The sequence below is a fragment of the Helicoverpa zea genome, chromosome 4 (assembly GCF_022581195.2).
Source record: "Helicoverpa zea isolate HzStark_Cry1AcR chromosome 4, ilHelZeax1.1, whole genome shotgun sequence".
NCBI classification, from domain to species: domain Eukaryota; kingdom Metazoa; phylum Arthropoda; class Insecta; order Lepidoptera; family Noctuidae; genus Helicoverpa; species Helicoverpa zea.
In genome coordinates, this window is record NC_061455.1 from 1476738 (window position 1) to 1499011 (window position 22274).

Consider the following 22274-nt stretch of genomic DNA (forward strand, 5'->3'; position numbering starts at 1 on the left):
TTTGAGTCATTGACATATATTCTAGCGATAGACAAGAACATCCATACAAATAATTTACCCGCTTATGTCGTCTGTTGACATCTCGATGACGTATTGTGACATGTAGTCATCCTCATTGATGTTAAGTGCAGAAGTGTCGCTCGTATTTTGCCTACATTTTTCATTACTCAAAAAGTTTATATCTAAGTGAATTCAAAATCATGTAATATATCAAAAAGTTTATTTATATCTAATTGAATGCAAAATCATGTAATATATTAAAACCAGGAACTTATTTTTAGGGTTTTTAATATTAATTACGATGTTTTTTTTTTCTTAAGAGGGCTATCACAAATTTTCGCGAATTTAATTATTTTTTCTTGAAAGTAAGAACATACCATGACAAAGTGAAGTCTGTTTTCATTGATATTTTACCTACTGCCAGTTTTATGGCACATCTGTTTCTGCACGATTTTCTTAATCCATAATTTAAGATGGCGGGCGGGAACAAATTAATGCATATTTGTAAAATTGAATTATAAATGAAAAGTATGATATACAAGCGTTGTAATAGCATGAACAGCGTGTAATTTTACTAATTTGACTCTCGAATTAGTTTATATGTGTAAGTTTATACCTTGATATGTATTTTCTATTTTATAATTGTCGTTTCATAGACATCCATCTGACGCAGGTGTCAAAATCGCTCTGATTTGCCATTTTGGGCACTGCATAGTCTGCACTGCAGTTCAGTGTGGTAAGCTTTTTGTTCGGAACGTTCTATCTAGTACGTAGTACATATATATCGATGGTTTGAGTTCTTTATGGCTGTCAAGTGTCACGTGTAGTCAATGTCCAATGTCATTCTCTTTGTGACACTGACAGTTACATAGGTCATGTTGTTTTGTGTGTGAGACGGCTTCATTTGATTTTGTTAATTAAAGCCACAGAAATGTCGAAACTACGGCCTATATTAAACTTATCGTATTGCCGGTATTATAGTGTTAAACAGGCGACCAAAAAACTTCCTATAATATCGTGTAAAAGGCCTGAATTCAATCATTTTGAGGGCCAAAGTTACAGCAAGTTTGAAGGCATACCGCTGGCTTCCAAAGGCTGGTTAAGCAATAAAGCTAAGGGGGATTACTTTGTTATATACGGGAATGCTAACAAAAAGGAAGAAAAACAGGTTTATCGAAAGAGTTTTGAAGAGATCGGCGTGGCTCCAAGTTTGATTGAGGTTATGTCTGAGCAAGGATTTTCTTTGCCTACTGCTATCCAAACTAAAGCGATTCCCTCCATTCTGAGTGGCATTAACGTTGTAATGACTGCAGAGACTGGCTGCGGGAAGACGTTAGCCTACTTGTTGCCAATTTTCCAACATATTTTAGAGTGGAAACCATCTATAAAGGAAGAATTCAATAGCCCTTTGGCTGTTGTTATAACTCCTAGCAGAGAACTAGGTAAGCTTACTTAAAAATATTAAAACTACATTGGCACCCCTTAATTACTTAATATTTTAAACTATTTATACTAAATAATTATCTTAATTTTCAGCGTCACAAGTAGGAGAAGTAGCTCAAAATATAGCCCAACGTCTGAACCTTAACGTAACCACTCTCGTTGGAGGTCGAACAAAACAGAAGATGTTAAACCCACCCATAGAATACTGTGATATACTCGTCACTACGTTGGGAGCATACAGTAAACTGGTTACTACCGGAATATTCAAGATTAATAATGTACATCACATAGTTTTGGATGAAGCGGACACATTATTAGATGATACTTTTATTGATAAGATGGCACATCTACTGAAGAAATTCCCGGTAAGAATAAACTTATGACCAAACATTAAAAAATACATAATGATCTCTACAATATCGGTCTACATAAAATTGTAAGAGTATCGCAATTCTGTTTACTTACCTGTTGCTTGTAGTAAAAACAATATATTATATATGTTATATTCACTGTACTGTGTGTACTGTAGAAGGTTACTGCCACAATTTTGAATGCAATTTAACTGCAGTAAAAAAATACATGTACAGTCTAATGGACACACTCAGAGACATTTAATGGTTACTTAAGCCATTCCTGGAGTGTGTAAGCCGTAGGAGTGACTTAAGTAATCATTAAATGTCTCTGAGTGTGGGGGTAAGTCTCATTAATAAGGTTAATTGACGACGCTGGAACCAGAGTGATCTAGGGCACAATAGTATGTTTCTGAGAAAATGAAGGAAATGCATTACGCGTTAGTTTGAAATCGATGAGCTTTTTATCATTATTTTTTTAGTTATATGTACTTCATGTAAGTTTTAAATAATAAAATAACAATTTTTATCAGTACCTATGAGTTATTTATTAAAACAAACATTCTTAGTTTTACAAAAAAAAAATCACTTAGATCATTATGGCAGTGAGATGTTGTGATTTCTCAAGTAAATTATACTGGGAAGCGCTTAGATCAGTATGGCAATAATTATGATATAATAGTTATAATTATGATTTTTCCATGCAATTGTGTAAAAAAACCATTTTTGCCAAAAATGTCACTTAGATCACTCTGGTTCTAGCATCGTCAATTGTGAGTATGCTGAATATAGAAGAATATCACTCACCTTAATGAAGTAGTGTTAAATGCACCAGGGTTGACTTGTTTCAACAGAGCTACACTTAAATTCCATCTCCATGGATCCTCCATCTTGAGCTGTGTGGCTAGTAACAACATTGTTCATAAATAGAATATAACAATTTTATATGAGAACAGATTTTTTTTTATGGATTTTCATGAATCACATTGTTAATAGGTTTTCATTATTGTTACTGTTCTGACAAAAATCATTAAAATTCAAGAATGGAACGCAATAATTAACTTAACTGTGTCGGAGCACAGATATATGCGAGACATAATTGAGTATCTGTTGTTTTATAATTAGCGACACAAGAGGTTAATCCATAGTTTCTTCCAAACTTTAGAAAGTCTCTTAACACCTCAGAAACAAAATAAGTGGTTTCATTTCAACACTTCAGAATATAACAACACAATTTAACAAATTAACTATTATTTTAACAGATCCAACACAAAGTCCAGATCCAAACGCCACCAGTAGGCTGTCAGGTCACCCTGGTCAGTGCGACGATGCCTCACGAGCTACCGGCAGCGGTGAATGCCTTCGTAGACCCCGAGTCTCTGAAGACGATCACCACCAGCAACATACATAGGGTACTGCCACATGTGCCGCAAAAGTAAGTTTTTATATTTTTATTTATGAACTAGTGACCCGCACCGGCTTCGCACAGGATAACATTATTTCCCCAATATTTAATGGATGTTATCTATACTTAATATTATAAAGCTGAAGAGTTTGTTTGTTTGAACGCGCTAATCTCAGGAACTACTGGCCCGATTTGAAAAATTCTTTCAGTGTTCGATAGCCCATTTATCGAGGAAGGCTATAGGCTACTTTTTATCCGGGTTCGTGCAGAGGTTTCCACGGGATGCGGGTGAAACCGCTGGCAGAAGCTAGTGTTATAACAAAACTGACATTTACACTTCGTCTGTGAACTTATGCACCTAGCTATTGCTATTTCATAAGAACCTGTAATAAGTCTGTATAAAATTAAAAATCTTTGACCTTGTCTTTGAACTTGGGCCTTAAAAGTGATATCGACGGTTAACCACCAATAACTCCAAACTCAATATGTCAAAACTTTTCAGTAGAGGCACAAAAAAGCCACCAAAGTCCGCGCTCGTAAAGTTAGTAGATAATTCCATGATTGTAAAAATACCCGAAATATTACGAATTATAAATAGAAGATTTTTCTATTACATGAGATACAATATTTTTGAATAGAATCCGCGAAACAAACTCTTCAGCTTTATAATATTAGTATAGAAGTGAAGTGATTGCTTGGAAAATTTGATGGATATGTTGTTGGCGATCTTGGGCCTAAATAAGCTGTTTTTATTTACTTGGTAAACAATAGCATATGAATTCTAATTAATTTTCAAGTTTATTTAGAACTAGCTTTTGCCCGCGACTTCGTTCGCGTGGAATAGTGGCATCCGGCAGATTTTTGGTTTGAGCAATAGATGGCGCTGTATGTCCGGAATAAATTGTATTTTTTATTTTCATTTTTTGTAATAAAAACTATCCTATGTCCTTCTCCTGGCTCTAAGCTACCTCCCTACCAATTTTCAGCCAAATCTGTTCTGCCGTTCTTGAGTTATAAGTGGTGTAACTAACACGACTTTCTTTTATATACAACATGTAACTTAATTAACGCACATCCTGAAATTAGTTTGTTCAGAATCGTTTACTGAATCGATTTATATAATTTTTAATATAGGTAATTTTTTATCCCAAAAATAATTAAAACTACGGAAATTATTGTCATATTAACCCTGTACAGTCAAAACAAATTCAAATAGACCGTAACTCAAAGTAATAAGACTTCGTGTGTTGTCGGTTTTTTCCATAGTTTCGTTATGTTGTGTCGAGTCGAGAGGCGCGCGGCGCGATATTTGCGTGCGTAGTAGTATGACCAAAAAGTTCTCCAAGAATTGGTATAACTAATTTAGTAAATAACAATGCATATGCATGTTAAATTAAAAATTCAGTGTATGTATTATGATTATAACATAATATTCTAATTGGCGTGTTTGAGGGTGTGCGTTAATTACGTTACATGTTGTATATAGATTGGCTTCTGTCCGCACCTTTTCCAGTAAGTTATGTAGATAAGAACCAGCCACTGATAATTCAGATTACCTTCGTTCATGGGATATTTTTTCTTAAATTGGTTCATCTTTTTTGAGCAAAAGATTTTGATGATACTTGGCATTAGAATAGCTTAGACATCAGAATAACATGCAGGTTATTTTTGTCCAGGGGTGGAAAGTAGATCACAAATTTTTTTTCGCTGTTAGATACTTTTTATGCAGATTCACGAAGTAGTTCTCTCGAGATGCGTCTGTTTACCGCGAATTGATGTTAAAGTGACAATAAGAAAAAAATAAGGGTAGTATTTTTTTTGTCACTTCAGTTATGTAATCAAACCAAATCTGGGATATGGTTGGTAAAAACAAGTGTAGGTACTCAAGTTCTTATTAAGGTCTTGAATGTAATTACTTATTGTATGACTTATGATATCATTACCTTTTTGCGCTAGGCTTCAATCAACTGCAGATACCTATATATGTACCTATTGGCAACTAATTACACCTAATATTATTACTTATTATTTATGCGATCTACGATGCGTCCAGAAGCGCGTAAAGTCGCGTTAGAACTAACAAATAAATAAATACATTGTATATTATAATAACATGGAACTACTAATTACCTAGAAGAGGCAAAGGAGGACCAGGTTTTTTTCCAACGTGTAATAGCCTCAATATAGAATTAATTAATGCTTACCTATTCATACAAGTACATGTTTTACGACCTTTTAGGCCGGTTCTATATTTTTTTATTATCTACGAAATATTCAATGTCAACAAATTATCATAGTCAACAACAAAAAATACCGGTTATTGTTTAGCCGAATAAATGAAGGTTTTTTTCTAATCTTTATTTTGAAGGGACTTTTGAACACAGTTCACGCCAGTCCCGTCGTAACCTAATTTTAAATGTTATCTTCCTCGTTGGTCTAGTAGTTGTATAGCGAGACTTTGCACTGGGTCTAAGGTTCGATCTCCGGGTCGGACTGAAATCTGAGCAATAAGCATCGGAGAGCACGTAAATATCGGTTCTGCGCTTGATATCTCTCCGATCGTGTCGAATTGCTCTCCTATTAGGCTATGACAGTGAAGAAATAGAGATTGCACCTGTGTCTGCGCAGCTGGCTGATCTCCTTCGAAAGAACAACCGCCCGTGGTCGACTATCGAAATTAACAATACAATAATGTATATTTTTTACTCTCTCTCTGCCTTTGCTCAACCAATTAGAATTTACAATTCTTTTTAACCAAAACTATGACATCAATACAAGAGTTATAATAACAACATTTCTTTTTCAGATTCCTACGCCTAGGCAAAGCGCAAAAACCCCTAGCATTACTGAAGGAAGTTCAAGCAGATGTGAACCAAAACCGTGCAGTCATGATATTCTCCAACCAGACTTCGACTTGTGACTTCGTTTCCATGTTTTTAAATGAAAATAATATCGAATGCATTAACATTAATGGAAGGATGGCGGTCGCTTTGAAAATGGGCAAGTTTGAAATGTATAAGAGCGGGAAAGTCAATGTTATTTCTTGTACCGATATTGCGTCGAGAGGATTGGATACTATTAGGGTAAGTTTTTGCTGTTGTAATAGGTTTATTTTGTTTGTGTGTACTAATAGAATAACACTAATTGTTAATGGCATCTAAGGACGATTTAAGCCACGGCGACTGTTCTCATAATATCAAGGGATTAGAGAGTTGCGCAGGGCATAATATAGTGCACTCACTATTCCTTCTCTCTCAGCCCGATGGGACTGTAATCCGTCACCACAGGATAGAAATCAAGATCACTCATGATTCTTCTTCCTGTCCTGTTCCTAATTTTATTTGGGGTCGGCGCAATGTTTTTCTCTTCCATTCTTCCCTGTTACTCGTCTCCCTTCTTCTATCTTTCGTACCCTTCCATTTATTCTCTTTCAAACATGCCACATTTATTCGTCTTCTCTTTAATACTTACATCCGCTAACTTTCTGGCTCATCCAGTGATCGTTCTAACATTCCAACTTGCATACCTCAATCTTACTTCAAGAGATCAAGATCATTATACAATAATTAACATATCGTCAGTTTAAATTGTATATTGTATCTCGTATCTGTAATCTTATTATTTTTCCAAGTAAGTAATTTACTAATTAATGCCAGTATCACTGTTAAATGATATAAACATTAAAATGTTTTTTTTTTGTTTTTTGTAAACAAGAAGTTGAGAGGTGTCATATCTAGAGCAACGTTATTATTTAACTATTTGAATAAAAAAAAAACGTAGGTAATATATATCAACATCTAATGCTTATTGCTTTGTGGCTTAGTGTTAGGCAATCAGTCTCTATGTATAATCTATCTCTGTTATTGGTCTGCGTTTATTAACAATCAAAATTGAACATAATTATCCTATAGGTATTAAATAAATACATTTGCGAGATTGTTCGAAACAGTTACCGTGGCCCTGGTACATAAAGGGCTTAAGAAGGAACATGATGGTCAGCATAGTCTGACACTCCCTAACGCTACACCCACAGCGGGATTTGATTTTTTGATTTGATGATTTCCCATTCAAAAAAAGGTATTATATACATACTTATTATTGTTTTCTTTTCTTACAGACTCACCACATAATAAACTACGATTTTCCCCTCTACACGGCCGATTACATCCACCGATGCGGTCGGACGGGTAGAATCGGATCGCCCGAAAACTGTAATATCACCAACTTCGTAGCGTGGCCGAGAGAAATACAACAAGTGCAGAGAATAGAGCTCTCTGTGAGAGAACACAACCAATTGCCTAGGGTTAATGCTAATATTAAAAGGATTATCGAAGACAGGATTGTTAAAATGGCGGGCGGTGTTTAAATATGGAATGACGGGTAGTGACGTCATTTGTCGGTGTTGCCAAAATTTTGTCATCATTATCGTCTCATCTCCAGTCAGTAGCTTCCAAAAGGAGAAATTCTATTGGTCGTTTAAAAATTCCTCAGCTCTGCTTGGGTGGAGTCTGAGCCTAAGTTTTATCCTAGACTGCGCGCCATAACTCTAGACTAGCGGAAAATTGTGGAACTATTTACTTTTGCACGTTTCACTAAGTAATGTCATAGACACTAACGCCGTTCCATGGTCTTGAGAAAGATGGCGGTCAAATTGTTCACTTTTGTGAGAATTGGTAATTTAGCTGTTAATATATTATGTATGTTCGTTTATTCATACAAAGTATGTATCGTTTAAGTAAATACAAAAATATACTTAAATTCAGGTAGTTTTATTTTTCATTTTTTTATATGACTTCCTACCATAGTGTAAATATCTTCTAGTCAATTCCAGTAACTACAATGTCTGGGAAGCGATAATAATACGTTTGCTGTAAATACCAGCTCATAAGTAAATACAATACTGAAATTATATAATTTCAGTTAAATACTTAACTTCTGCTATTATCTGTATGTATTTTTGTTATTATCTTCACGGCATCGGAAAACCTCATTGAATACGCCTTATTTGACTAACTATTTCTAACATTTAAGAAAACGTTTTTATAGCAAAAATCATACAGATGTTATTGTTATGGTTATGTGAAAATGAATAAATATCCTATTCTATTTAACCAGTCTTACCCCTTCTAAGTCTAATACCCCTTATTAGGTTGACCCGGGCAAGGGTCAATAAGGGTTGAGAAGGTCAAATAGGCAGTCACTCTTTTCAAAACACTTAATTGGGCTACCCGAGTACCTAACTGGGTTGTGGAGGTCAGATTGGCACTCGGTTCTTGTAAAACACTGGTACTCAGCTGTTAGACTGGAAGCCGACCACAACATAGTTGGGGAAACGGCGATTCTGACAGGTGATGATTCTATTCTAACCAGGCTTAGCCAGCCACCAATAGCGATTTAACTGTTTAGTCAATTTCATCACACATAGTCAAAAAATCAGAGACTCATTTTCATGTGGGTTAAATGAACCAAAATTTAATTTAAAATCCAATAAAATTGTATTCATAATATTCACACGTTTCTAAATCTACGTTTACACACAAAAGATCCCATTTACACAATTGAACACTTTGGGACCGTTCCCTAAAGGGTTTCTAGAACACATGCTTTTCTAAAAATAATATGTCTGACTTATAACGAAATACTTTCATAGCAAAGTTCTAAAATATTGCTTATTATGAAGACTATTTAGTAATTAGCGAGAGAAATACTCTCTTTTTATAGTAAACTTATAAGTTATAAGTACCTATAGTTCGGCCATTCAGAGAATGCGTTCCTGACACGTCGCGATTGAACTGACGACGTAATAACATTCATTGATTTTTAACTTATCCTCTTATGCCGAACTTTAACTTATCACTATAGTTCGGCCATTCAGAGAATGCGTTCCTGACACGTCGCGATTGAACTGACGACGTAACTTTGCAATGGCGTTGCAGTTACGATAAAAATATTTTTGCTGGTTGTTTACCGTTTTAACAATTGAGGAGCATTAAAACAACATTATTATATCAATAATCAATGAATGTTATAATTTTGTGCCAAACTGAGTGTCAAATAACTTGGTAAACAATATTTTTCTAAATCTATACTGCGCTATTACAAGGTTATGTCAGCGGTTTATATTTTGTAGTGCTGTGCTAAAAATAACAGGCAAGTATCGTAATCTGTTCTTATACAGTTATAATATAAAATAATACGTTTTGATTTTCTTTTTAAGAATTGGAAAATAATGGACTATAAGACTTAATTATAACATTTATGAAATATAAAAATAAAACTATGACCAAACCGCATTTTTATACTTAGATTAAAAATGGTAACCCCAAATGGCGTTATGGGCCGCCATTTTGTGACGCTAAAACAGTCGTCCGTTGTCGTTTCGTGCGCATAGACCACGTTTTTCAAGTGTTTTCGATCTGTTTTTATTTGATTACCCGGCTTTTGTTAGACCGAGATATCAGGATTGATTCTGTTATTGATAATAATATAATTATACATGTAGGCGAAGATGATGATGAAGACACCACCTCCTCAAGCAAATCGGAGTCTGATTAATATTCTGTTCGCACATTCAATTCAATGTACTTGTAACAAAGAATAAATAAAACAATTTTATTATATGAATATTACCTTTTTTTGGTTTCCACTTAAATAACTAAAATATAAAACAAATGATTCCGCCAATTTAAAACGAAAATAATCTTAAAATAATGCGGCGGTTCATTTTGAAGGAACGGTAACGAACTCAGTGTTATGTTGTGCCCATCACTAGTCGTGACTAACTGATAGGTGTCAGGAACGCATTCTCTGAACGGCCGAAGTATAAGTGAGGAATTGTGCTCACGAATGAAATACCATGATTGAGATTTTTTTGGTAAATTATTGTGGACCTTAGCTTCAAGTACTTAGCGCTTATAATTCTTTGCCGATATCAGATCATGGTGACTACATTTTATAAATTGTAATATCTTCATTGGTAAGTTTTAAGTTATCCCCTATTATAATATGTTAAGTAAATACTAAGAAAGGTAAATAAGTAGTTACCTGTACGATTTTTCCTTTTAGCAGGATTGCTCTATGAATTTTGAAAACATTCAAGAAAGAAAAAAAATTTTTTTGCAATGAATGCCGTTTCATTGGTGAACGCTGACCTTTATGTACCTATGTAAGTATTTTTTTTACTTCTTAATGCTATGAGATTCTTTATTTTATATAGTATGATGAGCAGATTATGATTAAACTTTTGGGTTTGCTAATTCTCTTTGTTGCAACTCCTGCTTGCAACACATTGCTGATTATTATTTAGACCATATTATCTATTATAATTAATTCCTTTCATGAGCATTTAATTTTCATAATTATAATTTTATTAAAATCTCCAGATACTTTTCGTACCTATCTATAAGTTTAGTGGTCTTAAATATATCTTAAAATTCTATATGGCAATACCAATTACTAAAATAAATAGGTAGTTTAAAGTTTATACGTAGATACATAGTTATTTATTATCTAATAATTTCTACAAAATATACTATGATTAGTTTAGTAACACAGATAATCCACACATATAGAAATTTATAGAATATTTACATTAGTATTAAAAAGGCAGCTTTTAGGTCTTTTAAATATTTGATTTATGCATCTATGATATTCAACTGTTGACATATTTTTTTTATTTTTGGAAATCTGCACTATTAAGTTATTTTTATGAAAAACACTAAAGTCCATTAGACCGATAAGGGAAAATACCCAATATTTAAAAGACCAAAGGACCAACTACTTTGGCACACGATTTTGAGCCATATTGGCAGAGTATTTAAGTTAATTTTCTATTTACATGCTAATTTATTCTTTGTTGTTATAATCCTTTTTCTCATCATGATATTATCACGAATCTTTTATATACAATAACATTTATTAAATCATAAAACTGAGTAAAATAGTTCAGTTTTTAGTCAATTTTCTACAAAGGGTTTTCACGAATTCAAAGGAAATAATAAGAAATTTGAAGAAAAAAAAAAACGAGTATTTTCGTTCCAGATAACTTTGGTATCTAAACATGTTATATTTTTATAATAACTCCACACTAATTTGGAATATGTTTGGCACTGTTCACACATGTCTAATCTCTAGAAGAAGGACCTGGTCTCGCGTCTTCTGTAGACTTCCATCTGCTTTCTAATACCGACTTCCCTTTCGCATCTTGGTTGACATTCTGATGACTGTACCGTCTCTGCTCCTCAAACACCCTGGCAGTTATGTTAAACACACTATCAGCGCTGGTTTTCCTCCGAGTATCAAGAGTCGTCAAGCTATTGGCAGCTGAAGGTGCTATCCTATGCGGAAACCTTGGAGAACCTTTAATTTTCTCACAAGAATTCTGATGAGACATCGGTCTTTGATGCGTAGCTGGCAGAACGAAGTTCACTTTCGTCTCCGGTTCAGCAATATACTTCTGAGGCAAAGGTCTCGAAGGTTCGGGGACATACGAACACGAGGGCTCGTCATCAGTCACTCGTATAATAGGACCGCTTTTCGCGTAAGATTCTCTCCTTAACTTTAACTCAGGATGGGGTACATGAAGGGTGTTACAGGATAATACCATGGAGTGTTTTCTATTCCCTGGAACAAGTCCTGCTATCATGCCCACATGCATTTTGAGTGCAGCCGCTATGCTTGCACCTGTGGGGTCTGCTATAGACATGGTTGAAGCTTTCCTGCTGGTCGGTCTACTGCTTCCGAAGAAGCTCTTTATCCTGCTGAGTAGACCGGTGTGTTCTTCTCTTTTGTTGAGGCAAAGGTTGTATAGGTCTATGGCTGGTTGTGATTTTCTGTAGTTGAGTTTTGGTTGTGAGCTGAAACTGACGGAGTTGCGTCCTCGGAAGGCGTCGGTGGAGGGCCAGCTGGCGCGGGGGATGACTGGCGGGAGGACGGAGAGGAGCAGCATGGGCAGGCCGCCGCTGACGCTCGGGGTGCGGCGCTCGTTGGCTGCGTGAGCCATGCCTTCTTCTTCCACTGTGTTTAGTTCAGTCTGTGCAATGTAGAACAAATGGTTAAGCTTCATGATTTGGTTTTAAAAATAGTTAATGTATAAAAGAAATAGGCGATAATAACGCAATGTATTTTTGTAGGTTGTGGCTTTGTAACACTTAATTTGACAACTACAAAAATATTTCTAGGTCCGTTTTCTAGTCCATTACGATCTGTCATATTTTATACATATTTGGAGGTTGGCAACAGTAATACTTACTCTTTTATGCAAAGATAGCGAAGCATTAGATCCACTAGCCGAGTCTAGTGGTTCTGCCAACAGCTTCTCAAGTCTGCCTATCTCCTTGTCTAACGCTGCGACTTCTCTCTTATACACTCTGTTCTGTATTTCTATCCTGAAGTGTAACTCCTGCGTCTCGTCTGTAACGAATCTTCTCGTCTTACACTCTAGTCTTAGGCCCATGCTTTGTATTACGGGGTCTTCTTCCGCTGAAAAATACAATAGTAACTTTCATGAGGGTTATTTTTTATAAGATTTACTCGTAAGTTAGACATCATACACCAAGTTATAGTATGGAGAAATTAAGCAAGTTTTGCTTAATCAGTCTATTTTAAAGGTTTTTGTAGCTTGTCAATTCTATTCAATATTTTTTTATTTATTTTTTAACTTATGAACAGTAGTATATGTATTTGCTTTATTTTCTTTAACACAGAAACTTACCATTACTCCTAATAGCAACAATCTTCGGCAAAAACAGCAAACACAAAGTCGAAGTCGTAGTAATCAAAATCAGACTGGTTATCGATATATACGCTAGGGTTGCCCTTTCAGAAATTATAGTTCCAATCACCACAACGCTGGCACTGGTGATTACCACGGAATAGACACTGATTCCGATGTATTTGGAGTCGTTAAGGGCAGAAATCTTGACATTTCTGGTCTCCCAGGCCATGTAGACGCCGACGATGAGGAGTAGACCCTTGTACGCGTAGAGGGCGCATAACCAACCGGTCGTGTTTTGGGATTTGCAGACTTCTATCTGAAAAGAGGTAGGGCGTAAGTTAGAGGGGTTTTAACCGTTTTTGTAAATAAAGAGTTAAATATGTGGAGAAAAGTAGATAGTTTGTATTTCAAAAATATTGTCGATTCGCATTGTTTTAAAATTTACTAAAAGGTCTAAAAGAAGGTCTCTTTGTCTTACGATAACAAACCACGACTAAGCTCAATCTAGATAATATTTTGGTTTATTACTTGACATTTTTATATTTACAACAACAGCAAATTGATACCTATGCTTATGAAACAGATTTCTTTTTACATTACTTTCAAATTGTTTCCACAAAATAAATGGTTTCAGTCCAAACCTGAGGCTGATAAATCACACTTCTATCCGTCGTGCTGATCTCCGTAGTCAAGTTCTTAAGATGCCTCTCCATGGGATCCAGCATGGCCCACAGTGTGACTATCATCCCATCGATCACCAGTAGAGCACAAACCAGGGATATTAGTGGCGTGTCTTGAAGCAACTTGGTTTTGCATACTCCACTGCGATTGCTGGAAGAAAATGGATCATTCTGTAGCAGCAGTGCAGGTAATGTTGAAATGAAACAGCAATAAAAGTGTAAAAATAGAATAGTTTATATTATGTATTTTTTTTTTGTATGGCATCTCGCAGTTCAGCCTAGGAGGCCGTGTACTGCTTAACCGGACTTTTCCCTGTGGATGCCTAGAATTTAAGGCCTCCAGCCAGGGGCTTATATTATGTAAATACAAAACGAGCTTAAGTAGAAAATCACAGGTGCCGAAGTAGTGCTAACGTTCAGGCGAGAGCGTCGCGTGATCGTCCAATAAGAACGCTCTAACAAGACTGTGAGTACCTAAAAGAAACGAGATAGGTGCGCGCGAGCGAGATAGCACTAACGTAAATATAACGCGTTCGCGGCGCGACCGGTCTTCATTCTCATGTTGCGGGTGGTGCAGCGAAGCGTACCTCACAATTCAATCAAGGAAATGGTTCCTAACGAAATTTATGCAAATCTGATGGCAGCTGATTGACTGTTTTTTTATGTATGTTTCCTTGGGGGTAAAGCTTAAATGAATAGTATATCATGCTATGTGTATTTGGATACTCACCTGATAAATATCCTATGCACTCGATAAGTCTTTGCGAACATTGAGCCAAAAGCCAACGAGAATCCAGCAGACAATATGTAAACTCTTCCCTGAAAAAGCATTAAAAGATAGGTATTACATTACAACACAAAAACTCTAATGATGTCGCCTAAGTCTTAGACTGGTTTTCTTTTCTTATCATTAAACTAATAACAAAATGATTGAAATTAATCCTGAGTATTTATGAAAATGGAAAAACCTAAACTTTCGCGAATAGTGCCGTAATTTTTACAGCTAATTCACACGAGCAGATTTTCGATTCGTACTGACTGTTAAGAATATACGCATTGACAAATAGGTACCAGTGTGAAAGATGATGTTTAAAACCGAATATATGGAAAACCCCCTACTGCTATAGCGCAGTTAAGCATGAGGACCTCAGTAGACTTTATTCATATTCATTATTCATATTTTATTCATATATTACAATACACAAATAAATTAATAATAATATATATGTATATATATAACTATATAAATATGTACACTACAAACAATACTATATAATAACATATTAAGAAAGTTAATTTGAAACTGACTATTTATGTTTCTGCCAATTTCCCAAGATAGTGGTCACGAACTTTGAGTTTGAAGGTGTGACGGGTATTTACCATCCTGATCTCCAGAGGTAACTCATTCCAGAGAAGAATAGATTTTACAAAGAAGGAAGAGTGTATGATATCAGAACGATGTGTAGGACATTGTAGAAGGCGATTGTTGAAAGAGCGTAAATTTTTGTCATGATGTGAGCCAAGATATTTGAAATGAGAAGTTAAATAAGAAGGTGAAGTAGGAGTGTGAAGAATAGAGAAAAGAGTAGTCAATGCCCTCACCTCACGACGCTGCCTAATAGGTACCAATAATAATAAGGTAACAATTGTTTATACTGTTACATTTTAACATAAATATTCTATAAACTAAGGTTAGTATAACAATTTCTTATAGGTTAGCACCGCATGCCCCATAAATTAACAATTAAAATGTGCTACAAACACTATCCTAAAATTAACTATTTATAATTACAAAACAAAAAATTAATAATTTGCATTGAGCTTTGGGACTTGAATAAAATAACAACACGGAATGAAATAAAAACACAAATAGAATACTTAAAACAACATACATAATCAGGATTATTTAAACATTATTTGAAATGATACGGCGGAACTTGCTTAAGGAGTCGAAATGGACATCTACCTTATCACTATAGCTGTTCAACAGTTAACTCACTGTGCACATAGCAGAGAACGGCACATAGGACGGCAGGGTGGCGTTGTCGACGCCTAACAGTGCGACTGCCGTGTACACCAGCACACAGCCGATCAGCGTCATGTTGTTCAGCCGCGGAGATGATAGCTTTATTGACCTGGAGTGGTAGTTGAATCAGAATATTGTTAATCTTGAGAAGCATATCATAATTATGAGTTCGGCTGGATTACATTGTGTTAGGGATGCCAGTGTGAACATACCAAGTAAACCGATGCTTTTGTGTTGAAAGTATTCGAGATGCGAAGTAGCGGTGTGGAGGCATAAAACTGTGGTTTTGACTTCTTCCAAGTAAATGAATAACACTGTTGGTCATTAGCTCACTCCTAGCCCACATTATGTAAAGCTCTTAGCAAATATTATTATAGTATGTATAATCGACATGCCATGTTGCAAATTATGTCTTAGCTTAATTTTTATTAAAGTTGCAGTTCAGCACTTTCTTTATTATTCTATCTCCATAATAGGCCAGAATTAGGCTTATAGAAAAGTTCACTACAAAATGATTATCACAACAAAACAACATACCTCCGTTTACTATAATGCAAGTTGAAGACCAAGAAGGCCAGTGCTAACGCGACTCCCAAAGCCGCTAACGCAGCCACAGCCATCCTAGCTGGCGCCCACACGGAGTCAACCCGGAGGACCAGGACTCTTCGAGCCGCTGGTACTCCGCCCGCCCACTGGGGTCGGGCGCAGTCAGGGCAGGTCATCTCGCGACCGTGGGTGTAGAGGGCTACGGTCTTTGGTCTGCCACCTTGAAGAGGATATTATAATTTGTAGATTCATTTATATAGTGCAAAATGTATACAGTTACAGAAATGCATCCATATCATATATATAGGGTTATAGGTAAAACACTAACAACCTCTCAGGACCATATTACTAATATCATAAACTAAAACTTTTGTTCTATGACTTTTACGAATTCACAGATTTTAGTTCATCAACATTTTCACACAAAAATTAAAATATTTCAAGTGTACGCTCTAAAATTTACGAAGTCTACAGTAGTACAAAAGACAGCGGAGGGGAGCGAAGCTCGGGCGGGCGGGGGAGCGTTTGAACTTGACCTATTTACGAGCGGCCGTCAGTCGTTTTTATGCGCAAGCGTCGCGTCATATCATACGTGTCCTTGTAGCGAAATTCGGTAGTGTGAACGTAATTATCTTTACAGTATGGCATATCGATATTCAAATGTCGAGTACACGGAAATGGTGCGAATGCTTGCTAGGTGTGATGACAATGTTTCGGAAGCCTGTCGCCAATACGCCATACGATTCCCAAACATCCCTACACCTAGCTGAGTAACAATGCTAGCCGCCACACAGCGGTTACGAGATTACGGGCACGTCCGGCATGCCATCAGGGATAGTGGTCGTCCACCGAGGCACACAGTACGTGAAGAAGACGATATTTTTTTTTTATTTTATTTTATTTGACCTTTTCTTAAAAAGGCGGGAAATCGTATCGTAGCGAGTTACCAATTCAAAAGTATGGCTAGGTACGAGAATAGTACGCGGGAGGCGTGGGTAGGCAAAGATCTTGCATTAATTCTAAAAGTGCAAACCCTCCACCAAACGTATTTATTGTAATGTGTGATAATCTCGACTCATCCACACACTCTAAGGTCGACTAATCGCTCGACTGGTCTCGATCGGGCCTTTAGTTGGTGAAGAAATGGTAGGGGCGTGCAAATTTCATCACTATAGCAAAATAGAGTTGAAATGTGTTAGATAGAACAATAAAATCTTGTAGGTTTGTTTTTGGCAAATGTATTATGTTTTATAAAAAGTCATAGAACAAAAGTTGTAGTTTATGATGTTAGTAATACAGTCCTGCAAGGTTGTTAGTGTTTTACCAATAACCCTGTATATATGGTATAGATTGTATTAGGTAAATTTTACATGATTTTACACACACATAAATCACACAGCACAAGGTACAAATATGGAATAGAATCATTGCTATGAGACTACATAATAAGCTGTACGAAGGCTAAATTCATGAGCGTGAAAATCACAGAAGACTACAGTTCCAACGTTATTTAAGCACATGACATCAAATTAAGGCTTATCACGTAGGTATTTACTCTAAAAACTTACCTTGGATTTGGTAAAAAGCTGAGGTACCTATTCTGTCCGCACCATTGAATGAGACAGGGCCCTGAAAAATATTTACGACTTAGGTACATAAAAATAGGTACTTTTCATTTAGAAGTCAAACAAATGGTAGAGGCAACAAATAAAATGAAAATGCCTATGGCTTTAAATTATTATACGCAGATATAGAATACAGATTAGATGATAATTCATAATTAATGAAAAGCCACTAAATTATCAGGCTGTACTAAGCATCTGTTTTGCAATATTCAAATATATGATAATTTCAGTTCATCCATACGCTTAAATTTATTAGTTTGACGTGAAACGAGTGATACAATTGTTATTTGTAGGACATAATCATTAATGATTTTGTGATAGAGGTCCAAAAACGGGCTAAAATTTACGAAACAGTTGCTGAATTATTCCATTACTGCCTACCTAAGTAATTATCAAATTTATTGAGTGATGACATCAAATACTAATACTTAGTAGACCCAGTTACTACACTTAAATACATGTTAGTGTACAGTCACATCAAGCTTCTTCAATTTGTAAGATTTTCCCAGTCACCTTATTCTTTAGAAGTAAAGTTGAAATCTATTCAAAGAAATTAGACATATTGTAGTAGCCTGATATGCTGTCGTCTACATAAAAGTTAGTAACTACATTAAACTTACAAATAGTAGACTAAAACTTACCGAAACACCAACAAAGCTAAGATTCGCGAGCTGATCAAGGAACTCCTTCGCCATATCCTGTCTATCATAATCAAAATGGCTCAATCCAAGTCTGGTGGAGTTCGTTCCATCACTCCTTCGGTTGCCTAAGGACCTCCAGAGCTGTTCAGCTTTGCTCAAAGCTAGGGCTATGGCCCACACTGCATCGTATGTTTGAGGGGCGTAAGGAGACACTGCAACTCCTGCAGCTTCCATCTCACGGTAGAACATTTCGTTGGTCTGACACAAAAGAAGATAGATAGATAGATTGATCGTTTTTGTACACCTAGAAAATTAACAATACCGATCATCACAATACACAAAGAAAAGTATAAATGGCGGTCTTATCGCTAATCAGCGATTTCTTCCAGACAACCTTTGGATGGAGTTTATTTGGATATAGATGGTTATCTGAAGATGGGTATCTAGTAGTAAGCTGCCGGTCCTATTAGAAAATGGACATTAAAGCTGCTCCCAATATTAGGTATATTGTTTGCTAATAGGTTATGTCAAATTCCTACTTCTAGTGAGCAAAACGACAAATACAAATAATGTTGCGAATAGCCTTTATGTCCAGTTTCTATAGATAAGACAAGGTTCGCTTTCCGTGGTCTGTGTTGGAATTAATAATGTGAATGTTTATGTAAGTTAATAAGCTTCCGCCAGCGGTTTCACCCGCGTCTGTGGGAGCCATTCCGCGTGCCTGGATAAAAAGGATCCTTCCTCTATATGTTGCCTACGCTTTATGTAGATAAAGCAGCAAGAATTTTTCAAATAGGTTACAAAAAACTTCTGCTTTATGATATTAGCATACCTTCATTAGTAAACATAATGAATTATGTGATCTCACAAAATTATAACAGTCCAATTAAAGGAAAACTAACTGTGGGATACATTACATCCTAAACCACAAAATAATTATACAATAATTGCATCATTATTTTGTTAATTACGATTCATCATTATCATAGTGGTCGTTAATAATACACATTTATCATTGATTTCTAAACCACTGTGGGTTGCGGTTTGTCGAACCGTAAGCCGCATACCGGAACCGAATACCGCAGCCGCTCCGGTTCCGTACCGGTACCGTACCGCCGGTTGTGCATCATAAATTTTGTGTGGGTTAGGTAGGAGATGTCATAGAGTGACGGTAGCTAGACTGATAGCTCAATGGCGGAGAAAATAATAAGATTTGATGGTCTGTCATGCGAATTTAGGGTACCTATTTGTTTTTGACAGTTGTTTTTTTACCTTCCAATATACCATCTAATCAATTTTTCAATTCAAGCCGTTTTCCCGCGGTTTTACCCGCGTCCCGTGGTAACTACTACCCGTACCGGGATAAAATATAGCCTATGTTACTCGTGGATAATCTAGCTTTCGAATGGTGAAAGAATTTTTAAAAACGGTCCAGTAGTTTTTGAGCCTATTCATTACAACCAAACAAACAAACAAAGTTTTCCTCTTTATAATATTAGTATAGATTTCATTTAGTGCGATTATGAACGACACACCCGATATACGCACTTCTGCAAACCCGTTTATAATCCAATTAACTGTACACCAATATAATGGATGTCGTCTATACATTTTTATTGCTAGCTATCAGATTCATAGCAATGAATAAGGCATAGCCTTCGAGGCATTGCCGTAGCTCCGAGATTTATACGTCTTCAAGACGATGTACGAAAACTATAAATAAAAGATGGAATCTGGAGTTAGGGCGCTATTTTAAGAAACCTGTCCATACGATATTGTGTGGAAACGCAGACAGTTGATCTATAATACCTACTGCATTTATATCTTTTGTCGTGTTTTTGTTTTGGCATTTGCGTCGGCAGTTGTAATCGGCAGTTGGCATTCAAAAAAACCGGCCAAGTGCGAGTCGGACTCGTGTACGAAAGGTTCCGTACCATTATTTATAAAACGGACAAAAAAATCACGTTTGTTGTATGGGAGCCCCCCAAAATATTTATTTAATTCTAGTTTTTATATGTTGTTGTTTTTGTATGTGTTGTTATAGCGGCAACAATAATACATCGTTTGTGAAAATTTCAGCTTTCTAACTATCATGGTTCGTTAGATACAGCCTGGTGACAGACGGACGGACGGTTAGAGGAGCGAAAACAATAGGGTTCCGTTTTACCCTTTGGGTACGGAACCCTTAAAACGTTCCTAAATAGTCCTAGTTCCAAGTTCAACGACAAAATAAACGTCCGTTTTCTTAATACAATAGGCATGATGACAGTAATCAAAAATCATTAAAATAATATATTTATTAAATTAAACTTGAAGCTTGGAATATAAAACGCGCATTGTTTTCTTTATTAATAATGTGATTAATATGTATTAATCATATATAATTAATCATATATAATATATATAAAATAAAATTACGAAATAAGGCAATCCGCCATGATATCTTGAACACCAATCAGAGCTCGTGACGTCATTTCTCAAAACAACTCGCGCGAAAGCGCGCGAACGTCACATTTCGTTATTGTGAACTTCCACTGCGATCTTTGTTTTTAATTAATTAATTGTTTATAACACGAGTTATGGAGCCCGGATTTATCAAGGCAAACAGCGCTAATTTGCCTAGAATTGATATCATAATGCTGGGAAAGTTTTTGGCATCAAATAAAGATTTTTGTTCAGCTGAATTTAGAAATGTTAAAACTTACATGTAAGTATACTAGTTTAATTAAAAAACAATGAGAGATGAAACCTAACCTCGAAATAGTTATTTACATTATAAACTATGCTAGAATCTAGAGAACTACGTAATAACTTACATCAAAGTGATCTTCACAAAAATAAAGTTGTACCCTGGGCAATATTGCTTTTGAATCTCGCCTTGCAAGTTTAAGCCACTTGTTTCGTATTTTTTTATTGTGAGGAACGTACACAAATAACTTATCAGGAGTTGTTTTGGATGTGTTCTTACTTGGTCCCCCAGTGACCCCACAACACCTATTTTCGATTATATTCGAATTCATATTTAATAACACAAAAAACTTAATTATTGCACGAGCGTTGTTTACTTGCGTCTTGTAATTTCAGTCGTGACGTCACAAGTGACGACATGACACTGACAAGCGTTTTCGCGCCGGATTCAAAGTGGACAGAGAAAAATGCAATTATTTGATAAAAAATCTTCGCATTTTCTTAAAATTAATAATTTTTTATATAAAATAGACGTACACCTACATCATACAAAGGAATTTAAAAATTTGTCATTATGCCTATTGTCGACTATGAATTTTCTCATTCAATTTTCAAATGAGTAGCAGTAGTTTCAGTAGAATCCGACGTTTATATTGATGAACTAGGGCTTACTAGGGTCTTAATCTTAAGGATATTAGTTTATTTTCTAGACCTTACTTCACGAAGGAAGCCCATAAGAAATAGCTGTCAGTACAAATAGTTAATTGTATGTCAGACGCACCCTGATCAATCAACCCTTTTACCGTCTTCATTTGTTTAGACTGTTCTTTATTTCGTAGATTTTCCTATGTAGGTTAGTATTAGTATATCGGTGAGTATATAGGGAACTACATAAGGGAGTAGGTTACGTATAGTAAATAAATACATCTAGACACACGGCAGTGTGTCCGCCAAGTTCGAGCAAAAAAGCGACACACCGGCCGTGGGTTATATTACACGAACCATTTCGGGCCAAATTCGACCCCCCTGTAACTCAAAATCTATTTTATTTACGCATATCAAATTTCTAGTATCTGTTGAGACCCCCTCACTTATCTAAAATACAAAATTTCATTAATATACCTATTGTAGGTCTTGAGATATTGACGTCAGAAA

The 22274-nt window shown here is 35.8% G+C and overlaps 2 protein-coding genes across 2 annotated transcripts in view; one reads left to right on the top strand and one right to left on the bottom strand.

The window, feature by feature from the left end:
* Positions 1-851: 851 nt before the first annotated feature.
* Positions 852-7956, top strand: LOC124629977 (probable ATP-dependent RNA helicase DDX28). The gene is made up of 5 exons (XM_047163661.1): positions 852-1442; positions 1537-1808; positions 3056-3228; positions 6005-6281; positions 7316-7956. Exons 1-5 carry the CDS (start codon positions 932-934, stop codon positions 7562-7564), a joined length of 1482 nt encoding a protein of 493 aa, XP_047019617.1. The 5' UTR covers positions 852-931; the 3' UTR covers positions 7565-7956.
* Positions 7957-11188: 3232 nt separating this feature from the next.
* Positions 11189-22274, bottom strand: part of LOC124629624 (gamma-aminobutyric acid type B receptor subunit 2) — a 53026-nt gene continuing 41940 nt past the window's right edge. The window contains exons 8-16 of the mRNA XM_047163117.1: positions 18432-18689; positions 17734-17794; positions 16157-16385; positions 15593-15728; positions 14324-14412; positions 13555-13744; positions 12911-13229; positions 12449-12672; positions 11189-12229 (exon numbers count right to left, since the gene is read on the bottom strand). Coding sequence (XP_047019073.1) covers positions 11321-12229; positions 12449-12672; positions 12911-13229; positions 13555-13744; positions 14324-14412; positions 15593-15728; positions 16157-16385; positions 17734-17794; positions 18432-18689 — 2415 coding nt within the window. The 3' untranslated portion in view covers positions 11189-11320. The remainder of the gene's footprint in view (positions 12230-12448; positions 12673-12910; positions 13230-13554; positions 13745-14323; positions 14413-15592; positions 15729-16156; positions 16386-17733; positions 17795-18431; positions 18690-22274) is intronic.